The 12,414-nt window shown below is 34.7% G+C and overlaps 2 protein-coding genes across 2 annotated transcripts in view; one reads left to right on the top strand and one right to left on the bottom strand.

The window, feature by feature from the left end:
- The window catches only part of LOC106948324 (synaptic vesicle membrane protein VAT-1 homolog), a 21,834-nt gene extending 20,940 nt beyond the window's left edge, over positions 1 to 894 (bottom strand). Inside the window, exon 1 of the mRNA XM_015033928.1 lies at positions 267 to 894. Coding sequence (XP_014889414.1) covers positions 267 to 680 — 414 coding nt within the window. The 5' untranslated portion in view covers positions 681 to 894. The remainder of the gene's footprint in view (positions 1 to 266) is intronic.
- A 4,245-nt stretch (positions 895 to 5,139) lies between these two features.
- The window catches only part of LOC106948322 (rho-related GTP-binding protein RhoN), a 33,653-nt gene continuing 26,378 nt past the window's right edge, over positions 5,140 to 12,414 (top strand). The window contains exons 1-2 of the mRNA XM_015033927.1: positions 5,140 to 5,438; positions 6,639 to 6,726. Of these exons, the coding sequence (XP_014889413.1) occupies positions 5,334 to 5,438; positions 6,639 to 6,726 (193 nt within the window). The 5' untranslated portion in view covers positions 5,140 to 5,333. The remainder of the gene's footprint in view (positions 5,439 to 6,638; positions 6,727 to 12,414) is intronic.

The raw sequence follows: 12,414 nt of genomic DNA, 5'->3' as shown, positions 1-12,414 counted from the left end.
ATTTTTTTGTGTTTAATTTGTGACAAAAGGGGTGGGGTTTTAAAAAAAATTAAAAAAAAAAAAAAAAAAAAAAAAAACATTTTTTTAAATAAAAGTTCATACTGCAGCTTTAACACCCAAACGCAAACATGATTAAAATGATCAATAACAGGAATTTCAGAGCTGGTATGGAGGCTGTTGGGCCCCCAACCTGAATCCTGCCTTGACCCCCATAAATCCTCTAACCGGCCGTGCGTGTGGGCGAGTGAACGCGTTCAGTTACTCACTTTTCTGTCCGTCACGTCCTCCGCCACCGCCTCGATGACCCCGGAGCCCTCCATGCCCAGCGTGACGGGCGGGGACGGCAGCAGCTCGTACAGCCCCTGCTTCCCCAGCAGCTCGGCGAAGTTCAGCCCGCACGCCTTGACCCGAACCAGAACCTCCCCGGCCTTCAGCGACGCCTTCTTCATGCTCTTCACCTGCAGCTTGATCTTATCGCAGCCTCCGTATCCCGTCAGCACCAGAGCCCGGTAGGTGATGGGCTTCTCCTCTTCAGCTGATGCGGGGCTGCCGCTGCCTGATGCCGGCTTGGCTTTTTCCTCTTCTTCGGCGGCAGCGGCGGCCGGTGGAGGTTCGTCGGTCTTCTTCACCTGCTCCGGTTCTTGCTGCGGAGTTGGAGCCTCTTCTTCACCAGACATCATCTTCTCCACTTTTAAGAAGCTTTCACAAGATTTTCAGCTCGTGTCCGTTTGCTGGAGTCCGGAGGCTCAGGAAGCGGAAACGGGAAAATTAAAGAAAGATGTTTCCGATTCAAACAGCTTTCATAAATAAGGGGCTCCTTATAAAGACACCCGCTTTGTTTGCAAACCAGATTGCCTCTCTCTGGTTCCCGTGTGCGCTCCACTCAACAAGTGGTTAAAATGAGGCGCGACACAATAACCACAGGATTTCCGGTTGGTATTTTCAAAATAAATCTCAAAGGGCAGCTGGATCGTTTAGGCAAGTAGCACAAACCCCCCCACACATTTTAAAGCCTGTTAACAACAACAACAACAACAATAATAATAATAATAATAATAATAATAATAATAATAATAATAATAATAATAAGGGTCGGATTTATTAGAAGAAAAAAAAGTTGCTTTTGTAAATTAAAGTACATCAATAGGTAGTTTCATAAATAATTAGGTATGAACTAATGATAGAAGGTTTAATAAGTCCTTATTAAGTAAGTTGTTTTGGAACAACTTCTGCTGTTCCCAAAATAAATTACGTTAATTTGTATTCTTCAAGTACTTGAGTACTGTTTATATTTTTAAAAATACCAAAATATTATACAACTCACATGGTATTGATTCTTACATAAACAATAAAGTCTACAAAACATGCATTCATTAAAAAAAATAAAAATAAATTAAAATTTTAATATCTGTGGGTGCCCCCCAAACTTGGAGCCCTGGGCTACTACCATTGTAAGCCCTTTCTAAAGTCTGGTTTAGATGGATGTGGGTTAATTTTGGACATGATTGTTAAGTGATTAGCCTCTGTATCAAGTTGTCTTTTTAAAATAAAATTGCATTGCAAAAAAAGAAAAACAACAAAAAAACTTTCATATTTTTTAATTAGTAGGAATTAAATTTTCTCCATATGCTTTTTTTCTTGTTTTTATTTTTTATGTCTTTGTTAAATATGTGTAACTTTTTTCCTATAGATAATGTTGTCATATAAGTGAATATCAGTGAAGCTGAGCAGTTGTGAAAATATATAAATACATAAATCAGTACATGAAATATGAAAGCATGTTACCTTTTCTTAGCGTGATTTATTTGTTTAGTGTCATATTTGAAATGTCAAGTTTCAAATGTGAATAAATTATCACGGTAGGGAAAAAAAATAAACAAAATCTTTTATTATGATAGGTAAACTTGACTTCCGGTGATTTCTTTCTTTCTCTCTCTGACTAACTTGACGGAGGTTTGAAAAACTGGTAGATCTGTTATGTTGGCATAAAAAACGTCAGGGATGTGAGGCGGAGAGACACAAAAAGCGGACACTGGAATCCCGTTGACGAAAGACTGGATTTTCTCCAGTTTACAGCTGAAAGAAATATAATTTCTTACTTCCATTCATTGAGAAATAAAACTGATTGGATTAAATGTGTTTCCTAGTTGTTGGTCACTAATTGAAGCTTTTATTAGTGCATTTTTTTTATTATTTTGTTGTCTTTTTGGAACAGCTGTTAAACAGTGAACTTAGACTTCTTGCTCTGACCAGCTGAAGTATAAAACACACCCACAGTGTTTTGCACACACACACTTGCATCCTGCATTCAGAGCTGCTGCTGTTACATTTCTTTCTGCTGACTGAATGAGGCTGACAGGAAGTGGTGACAAACACAGAGCTTATTTTTTTTTTTTTTTTTTTTTTTTTAGTGGGTTTGAGTCTCTGCAATTTCCACACCATTTCTTATTCCTTAATGAAGTTCAGATGGAGTTAGAGAAGTATTGCCGATCCAGGGGTCTGACTTTTACATTTACATTTTACATTGTACATTTTACATTTACATTTATACACCCCTGTTAAATTGTGTTGCTGTAAACTAACGAAACTTCCTCTCAGGAAGTCACTCTTTTGTTGATTTGGTGCATGGTGACCCACTGTGGTACTGAAAAATAAAAGTACATCTTCATCATCTGCTTTTCTCAGACGGTAGTGGAACAAATGGGCAGTCGCCCAGGGCGGTATTAGAAAAGGGTTTGTGGGGAGGCATGAACATCTATTAAAACCACATCAAAAATCTGAATTTTCTTAAAGGGCCGGCTGTGCCAGGATGTACTGATAAAACCAGTGCAGCTGTTAAAATGTCAATAAAAAGCTATTAGTTTCTTAAAATTAAATATTGATCATCTTTTCACACTGATCAGTCCATCCAGGATTTTATTTTTTTATTTTTATTTTTTTTTGCAATCAAAATAACAGGTTTTGTGGTGCTAATTTAGAAATATTTGTTTGAAATTTTTATGATATTTGTGCTAATGTATGATGTTAAACCTAACTTTTTATTAATCGCCGTATCGATCACTAATATAACTTGACCTCAAGTAAGGCTGAGGCAGCAATCAATTAAATCCAAAGTTTTTTGCCAATTTTGAGAAAAAATTAGCAGTAAAAATGTGAAAAAATGTGGGGATTTGTTGATTTTGTGTGAACTTTGAGTGAGTATTGCAGATTTGTTGAAAAACTGGAGGGACTTATTTATGTTATTTGGAGACCAGAGGGCCACATAAAAAGCTAAGTCGGGCCACATTTGAATCAAGAATCACATGAAGAATCAAGGCAATACTCCAGGTTTGGTTTTGATGAAGGATTACATTATAAGATGATGTAAAACATTTTTTAAAACGTCAATTTTAAAAAATGTTTTAAAATTGAAAAAATTTTAAAACACTGATTTGATATTTAGGTTTTTAATAATATTATTAGCCTATATGGTGCAATTAGCAACGAAACTCCTGCTATAACTAGAAAAAATCAAATCACGTTCCAGGTGCATTTTTTCCATAATACCAAGATTTAAAACTATAAACAAAATGGTGTATCTTTATATGTCACTTAAAAACTGAAGTTGTTATCCGTTTCTACTTTTTTTTTCTTTTTTGGCCAGAAGATGGCGCTAAAAACTAATCAACAGTAGAGATTTCCTGAGCCAAACAAATCTGACATTATCAGTGACAAAAGACACACAGTGTTTCTCAGAGCAGCTAAATTACTTCCTGTCATTACACAAAAATGTCAACAATCCGCGTTTTGTGCAATTTAATGAACCAGATTCACCAAATTAAAAGTATCGCTTTAACGCCCCATTCTTATTTCCAATTATATGAGCGAGAAAAGTATTTTAAAATAACTTTTTTATTTATTCCGTTTATTTTACCCCATTTATTCACTTAAACTTCGTGCAAACAGAATAGTTGTGTAAACTGATGGAAAGCATGGAAACGCATCAAGTGAACTATAATTAGTCAGAGAAGAACAGGAAGTGCAGAAACTCAGCCTTCAAATAAAATTTGTTGTCTCGTCTAGTTATTTTTCTTTTTACAATTTCTTTTAATTGCAAAGAAATTTAGCAATCTGTTTAATATTAGACATATTTAAAAGGGAGAAAAAGAGAAAGAACAATCAAATATGATAATGTTATGTTTTATGTTTTTTTTCATGCAGCTTCAACTGCCTTCCTGACTTGTTTTTAACCTAAATGTTTTTCTAGCTTCTCCTCACAGCTAGCTGTGCTACACTGCTAACACTAATTTGTATATAAACAGGATCAGCCACTGGAGCTTCTGTTTCTATTTGCTTTTTCTTTCCTTATTTATGAAAAAATCTCTCATATGTACAATAAACTAATATTTATTCTTTTCAAAGAAAAAGAAACAGAATTTTTAGCTTAAAATCTATAAACGAATATATTGCAATTTCATTTTCTGTCCTTTAAGGTTTTTTCTTTTTTAATGAATTTTGTTTCTGTTTTTTTGGTGGAAATTTGCAGAATTTTCATGTATGAATTTTGAAAATTTTCCTGACTTGAATAAAAATAATGTTCATAAAACTTTGTGTTTCTCATTTAACATAAAAAAAAATTGAGTGAAAAAATAAACATTGCAAAGCCAACTTAACTTAGAAATGAGTTAAAAAGTAAAAGAAAAAAACATAAAATGTTATGTTAAGTGAACTTGATGTAATAATGTAAAAACTTAAATAAGTTGGGTCAACTTGAAAAAAAAAATCTAATCATTTTTAGATCAATATAATTGGAAAAGACAGTTAAGTCAACTTAATTGAAGTTACAGAATAGAAGTGTTTTGAACTTAATTTAAGTTGACTTATTCCTTGTTTAACTGAGTCAAACAAGGAAACTAGACTGAGTCAAGTTGAGTCATAAAATGTTTTTTGCAGTGTAGCCAAAACGTCGAAACCTAATTATTTTTGTGTTTAACTTAGATTCAATTCAATTCAAAAATAAATTTAATTTACAGATGGATATATTTAATCTTTGAAGGTAATTTCAAACTATTGCAGAAACGGTTTTGCGCTTTTATTGTGATAGAACTGAAACGGAAGCAGATCTTTAATGGCTTCACCTTTACATCCAGGTATGATCCCAGAACTCCTCGGCTGTTGGAGCAGAGCAGCGCAGCGCAGCACGGAGCATGGTGCCGCCGAACCCGACAGAGACCGTGTGGGACTGAACTGTTCCCCCGTCGTTTCATTTCTCAGGAGGAATCCTCCGGAACCACCAGAACCTCTGCTCCACGACCCGCAGACCGGATCTAAATGACAAGCAGAACCATCCAGTGATGGAGAGCAAGGCTTTACTTCGCTGTAAGATCGTGGTGGTCGGGGACTCTCAGTGCGGGAAGACGGCTCTCCTTCATGTTTTTGCCAAAGACTCGTATCCAGAGGTAAAAACACATTTTTTTATTTTAAGAAAACAAAACGCATCCGCGGATATTTCATCAGCTGCGGTGCGTAAAGCCTCATAAAAAGGCGATGAGACGGCTTAAATTTTAACTGTTTTGGCATAAAACTTGAAAAATCAGCTTTTGTTTATTAGCTGTTAGTCTTAAAGTTATGATTTAAGACGTATGACTTAAGTTATGACTTATAGATTTTGATATATATTCTTAAACATGGATACGATTGGAACGGACATACAGTCTCTAGTTTAGTTAAAATATCCAAAAACGATAATATTTAAACAAACTTTTATGATCATTTTACTTTTTATACTTTTTATTTTTTAGAAAAGGAAGAAAAATCAGTAATTAAATCAGTCTCCAGCTGACAGATAATGTCACTTTGCGCACATTTGCGCACCGAGAAGCACAGGAGCGCACTTCATCGCTTCTACTCAACAAACATTAAGGGCTTTTATGTTAAGATTGTAATAAAACTGCTAAACAAACAATTCAAGTTATGATTTTACTTGTAGCATACACAAAGGGTTTCAAATATGAGAAGTTGTTGCTTGGAAGTAAATACCGTCGAAATTATTAAGCATAGTGAACAGTAATCCATGTAACATCGATAAAATATGTAATAAATGAATAAATAAATAAATAAATAAGTCAACTTCTGCCTCAGATATATAAAGTTGAACTTATCTTTATTCAAATGTGGCTGAAATCTATTTCAAAATTTATCCAAAGTTTCTTATTCACCTTCATTGGCACGTGCCTCTTGTGACGTCATCAACCCAAACAAAAGCACGATTGGCAGGGATTTCCTTCTTACTGTACCTTTACAAAAATCAATTTAAAGAAATAAAATCAATGCTATCATTACACAGTCGTGTGTGTTTTCCTTAATTGTAACTAAATGGAATCTCTAAATAAATTGGTATCAATTTAGAAGCTAGAAACTGATTTATTTATTATAACTTTGTATCTTTATTTACATAATCAAAGCAAATGGACATAAATTCTTAACTTTGAAAATGAGTCAAAGCTGTGAAATGCTTTATTTTCCATCTAATTCCTCTTAACATTCAGCGCTGGTTTCTCTCTGAAACACGGCAATTTATGTTAAAAATATAAATCTGACTGTCCTATGGAAGGAAAATGCTGCCCAAATTTCTCTGACCTCATGCCATCTCGTTGCAGAACTATGTTCCCACCGTGTTTGAGAACTACACAGCCAGCTTTGAAATCGACAAGCAGAGGATTGAGCTGAACATGTGGGACACTTCAGGTAGGTAGACTAAAGCTGCCGTCTCTACCTCAAAAAGACATTTCCTGAGCGCTTCAAGGCTTTCTGCCAAGCATTTCTTCCTGTACGGTTTTTACACTGTCGTCACATTTTCATGTATCATTAATTATGAACTGTAACAAGCTGTCATCGGTATCGGCACACATGCATGTGCCAGTTTCACAGTTTGGAGAGGAATAAGCAACACATTCAGTTTGATGGTTCGTTTTTCTGACATGCAAAGTGTTGACGTCTTCATATTGAGTTTTTACTCTCACTGGTGTTTATTCTGTGCTTTCAATCACACTGAGCTGAAAAATGTTCTCAGCCAGTGAACGTCCAGCATGTCATCATCCACAAACTTCAATGTGCTTCACTGGGATTTTATGATTCAGGACAAAGTAGCACAAAATTGTGAAATGAAAGAAAAATAATGGAAAAAATGTTTTGCATATAAAGATCTGAAAAGTGTGGCCTGCCCATGTAGATGCAAGTCTCAGTTAGATTTAGGTCTAAGCCATCGGTGACCAAACTGAATAAAAAAAATTAAAGTGATTTTTCTGTCTTTCTTTTTTTAATTTTTTATTTTTACCTGTTCAATAGTTTGACAAAATATTAGGGAGAAAAAACAAAAAATAAAAATGAAATTACAAGAATAAAGTGATAAAATTACAAAAATAAAATTATAACATTAAGAGAATAAACTTGTAAGAGAATAAAGCTGTAATAATAAGATAATGAAGTTGTAATATATCAAGAATAAATTTTATATAACAAGAATAAAGTCATAATATTAACTTTATTTTTGCTTTATTCTGATTTTATTATAGTACAGCTTTACTCTTTTAATTTAATGACTTTATCATAATTTAATTTTTTTATCTTCTGAGCATGGCCTTAATACTCTGTAATCAAATAATAAATTTTTTTTTAATAAAATCTGTAAATCATTAAAGATCTAAAACATAAAAACGATTTCAGATTGTTTCCTTATGAAAACAAAAACAGAAAATTTAAAAATTTTTGAGATTAGCTATTGCTTTCTATTTTTTTTTTTTTTTTTTGGCCAAATTTTTACCATTCTTGACTTATGCTCAGGGGCCGAATAAAATAATTTCAAGGGCCACAAATGGCCCACGTGCCACGCTTTGGACACCTCTGTTCCAAGTCACTGAAAAAGTAAATTTATAAAATGTTCAATTATTTTATTTTTTCATACTAATGTTTAATAATCTCTAATTATGTCACAGAACAGTTGTAGATGCTATGATTAAATTAAAAACAGATGAACTCAAGTGAGAGTATTGTTTACTTTTTAAGGTATTTAGTTGTAATTTTTAAAGTACAGTAATACAGATATGCACCTCACTTTTAAGAGTTTTATATACAAACTTATTTGATAACAAGGTTTCTTTTTCCTTCCACTTTACAACTAGAAGAAGTTTTGGCCTTGTTTCTAATATATTTCTCTCTGTAAAAAAGTTACCAAGCTTAAAATATAATTACTGAACAAGCTAAAGAACCAGAGTTGTATTTCTATATTGATGCACCAGGCTTCAACAAAACTCCTGCCTCAATTTGTCAAAATGCTGTAAAAACCTCGTTTTTATGATATAAAACTTATTTCATTCATCTGTTTTGAGTTCATGTTCACTTGTCAGAGTTCAAAATCAAAATCACTAACAATTGATTTGGTGAAAGAAAAACAAACTCCTGCAACAGAAAGATGAAAAATTATTGTTTTTGCCTGCAGATATTGAGTCGCATAATACCTAAATAAAATGCTTTGATGTTTATAACGTCAAGGGTTATAAATGCTATAAATGTTTTTCAATGGCAGCATGAGTCAGACTTTCAGGATTTGACTTGGATATTTTTATTCTGTAGATATAAACGAGTCTTTTTCTCTCTGGCACCTTTAAACCTCTTACACTTTCCTTCACTTTTATGTGGCAACACTCAGACAAACCTCCACATGCAGTGCAGAGAGGAGCTTAATGCACGTCGGTGCAGCGGCCGCCACCCATCAGACCAGCTAAACAAGCTGCAGATTAAGAGCTGCTTGCAGCTGCTGCTGGCCCGTGGGTGAGGCCACCATGTTTCATACAAAACGCCTTCTGAAACTGATGCCTCGTTCAAACACACCTCTTTCCTCACCGAGTTGTTTTGTGAATAACAATTACGCCAGTGGGACGCTCAAACAGTAATTTTCTCCTCCTTAGTTAAGAATAAAGTTCCTCTTTCAGCATGTACTATACTGCTGGAAATGTGATCAGACCTGATGAACAGCCTCTTGGGTTGAGTTTAATATCACAAAGAATGCTCTCTTTATGTGTTTTAAATGCTCCCGTCAGCCTCCATTCGATCTAAATATATGTCTGCGTCTAAATCTGTACGGCAAAAAACAAAACAAACTTCCTCATATCAAGAGAGGCCTGAAACCGACTGTCAAGAAATGGTTGACAGCATTGACACTTAAAGGGGATTTATTACACAAAATTCACATTTTGCAGATTTTATTGCTTCCATTTGGGTCTCAACGGCTTCTAAAAACAAACAGCCAGCTGCTTATTTTGGTAATAAGTTTTTAGGTGTTTGGAATATGAGCCGTTTCTTTGCTTTTGTTTTAAATTTATTTTTATTTTATTACACTACGTTCAATAAAGTCAAACTCAAACTCAAAAACCTTCTTGAATGTAACGTCACCTAGTAACCCCAGACAAGCCCAGCCCGTTACCTAGCAACCTCAGCAGAATTCTGCCCGTCACCTAGCAACCCCAGTGGAATTCCGTCCGTCACCTAGCAACCCGAACTGAGTTCCAGTACGTTTAGTCAGCTGGTTTTATGTGCTGTAGAATGGCTACATTCGCACAGCCTGGCTACATACACAGAGTTTTTTTTTTTTTTTTTTTTAAAACAAAACTTTTTTTGAGACCAATAAAATAAAAAAACATTCAAATATAGTTAAGAAAAATGCAATATTTGTTTTCTGTTAAGGCAAACATCTGAGAACCTTTCTCAGACAGTACAGTATACTGGTTTTATTGAAACACTACATGTTTAATGTATTGGTGAGCGGGTAAAATGAAAGAAGCTAACAATTAAAACGGTGTTTTTAATAGAAAAATGACTCCTGATTACTTTTAACTCATCGATTTTGGCCATTGACCACCATGAACCTCTAATGCCACATTAAATTGTGGCTTCTCACGACAAAAGGAAGCGGCTTAAGCCTTTCCAGAGTCTGTATTTCTACCAACGATTCACCTGGCCAGTGGTAACCAGACCTGTGGGAAATGAGAGGCAGCTAATTATATATTTAACAAGGTTACTATCAGAGAGTCTGCGGTCGCTGCTTCGGCTCCAATCGCTGGGTTTGTGTTTACACAATGGGCTGCACCGTCCCTTCAAAAACAGCTATCTGCTTGCTGCTGCGGGTTGCTGTTTCAAGAACATCATTCATTATTTATTCTCCTTCCTGTTAGCGACGCAGCTGGTACAAACCTTTGGTTCGGCAAATCTGGGTTTGATTTGACTCAGTTTACACCTGAAGATGACGAGATTCAACAAAATGAACCTGATTTGTGTACATATCGCTTGTAAATGCTTAATTATTTTGTTTCAAACACTGAAGAAATGCAGAATTACCAACAGATCTTTGAAACTTGATTATCCTGCTCCTGTTTTGCCACTTTTCAGGCAGTTTACTGCTGCGTTTAAGGCCTTTGGAGGCAGTTTTGCTGATGTGTGTGTGGGAATGTGCAGGCATGCGTTAAACGTGGCTGACGTAGAAAAGCTTTCAGGACGGCGGCATGAGTTTGGCGTTCATTGTCCGTCTCTCTGCAGATGAAAGTCAGAAACTAGTCCAGTTTTTCAAACAACATTTCTGTCGTTTGGAGGTGAAATTTGAAACACATTTAGGGGCATATCTGTAAATTAAAATACAACTGAAAAGTTAATTTACATCAGACATTCATAAGCATTTATTTTTTGCAAATTTCTCAGAAGATTATTCTACTTTTGTCCTGTGAGTTTTAGTTAGGTTTAGGAGTGCGCTTGGTAGATTTTATTAGCTAAATATTGTTTGGTTTCAGTTTAGTTTTTATTAGTTATCGCCGTTCATTGTGCACTCTTTTCTGCCACAGTTTTTCCTTCCACTCAACTTTCTGCAACTTTAACATAACCTACCTGTATTACAAATCTGAGAATCTCAATTATTTTGTCTTTTTTGTCATTTTTATTAATATTATTGAAACAACAACAAAAGTGTTCAATAAAAGTATATAAAGAACTAATTTAGTTTGAATTACCTCATAACTTTTAAAATCATTGTGTTGTAGCTTTTTTTTTTTTCCATTTTATTGACTAAATGTGCTGTTAAGTCATATTAACCTTACTTGTGTAATATTTTTTTTGTTTTAGCAAGAGAAATTAGTCATGGTTCGGAGAAAAAACAGCATTTTGTTTAATTCTGGCACATTTACAAAAATGTAAATTGATGTGCATTGTCCCTTCCAGATAAAATAAAATAAATTAAATTAAAGTCAGGAGTCATTAGCATCAAACAAAGTGGAACAAATTATGTTTTGGAGGCTTTGAGTTGTTTGGATCTAGACTGTTATTCCTTCCCTTTTTTCAATTCAATTTTTATTTTTAATTCTCACAGAAAGAGAAAAGAAAACCTGAACAAAAGAAGGTCAAGGGGAAATTTTTCATATCTTCCAGATGGATTGTTACATCTTTCATCTGAGTGACGACAAGACCCTCCCACCTTCCAGAGGTCATGAAAGGTCAACCAGCCCTACCTTCTTCAATTCAGACAAAATTGGTGTCAATCAACTCCACTATGTTTGTGCTGCAAAAAAAATTTGTGCCACTTTGGCTTTGAAGTTATAAATAAAAGGATAAAGGTCAAAAGGTCAACCAGGCTCCCCCACTTTTACGAAATCAAATAAAAAATTTCATGAATATCTTAAAAGTCGAAGCAGCACAAACAAAAGATTTTGCTGCACAAATGTAGTCAAGTTGATTTTATCTGATTTGAAGAAGGTTGTGGGTGCTGGTTGACCTTTCATGACCTCTGGAAACATTTCTTAATATCTTTAAAATTATAGCAGCACAAACATTTGACAGAATGTTTGTATGATTTTAAGGATCAGACAAAACTGTGGGGGCAGCTTCACTCAGGTTTCATCTACACTTCAAGTTTAATTGCTTTCTCGCATTTTCCAAACAAATATTTAGTTTTAATGTTTACAGTAGTTGATTGTATGAACCAAAAAATAAGTTGATTCCAGTTAAATTTAACGTCTTTTCCAAATAATCTGTGAAAATTTGCTTCCAGAAAGTAATTATTTCCACCAACAGTGGGGAAAACTTGTTTGGTAACTTTACTGGAATGGCGTAAATTTTTATTCTTATTCAAATTAACACTTGAATAAGTAAATAAAACAATATTTATTGAGATGAGTTGGTAAAATCTGAAAACTGAATTCAAGTTATGACAAACTAGCGAGGGATTCGTTACCGTATTAAGATGTTAGTGTGAGGTCAGAGGTCAGAGGAAGACACATTATTATTAAAACGGCGAATGAGGAAGGCTGTGTTGTGTCTCAGAGAAATGAGACGGCGTTCGGCGAGGTGCCAGACGAGCCGCGGAGCTGCACACAAACCGGGGGTTTAATTAATCAG

The sequence above is a fragment of the Poecilia latipinna genome, unplaced genomic scaffold, assembly GCF_001443285.1.
Source record: "Poecilia latipinna isolate Pla-1442-1.1 unplaced genomic scaffold, P_latipinna-1.0 Scaffold282, whole genome shotgun sequence".
NCBI classification, from domain to species: Eukaryota; Metazoa; Chordata; class Actinopteri; order Cyprinodontiformes; family Poeciliidae; genus Poecilia; species Poecilia latipinna.
The sequence above is the reverse complement of the archived record's forward strand: the minus strand, read 5'-3'. Positions and strand labels throughout refer to the sequence as shown.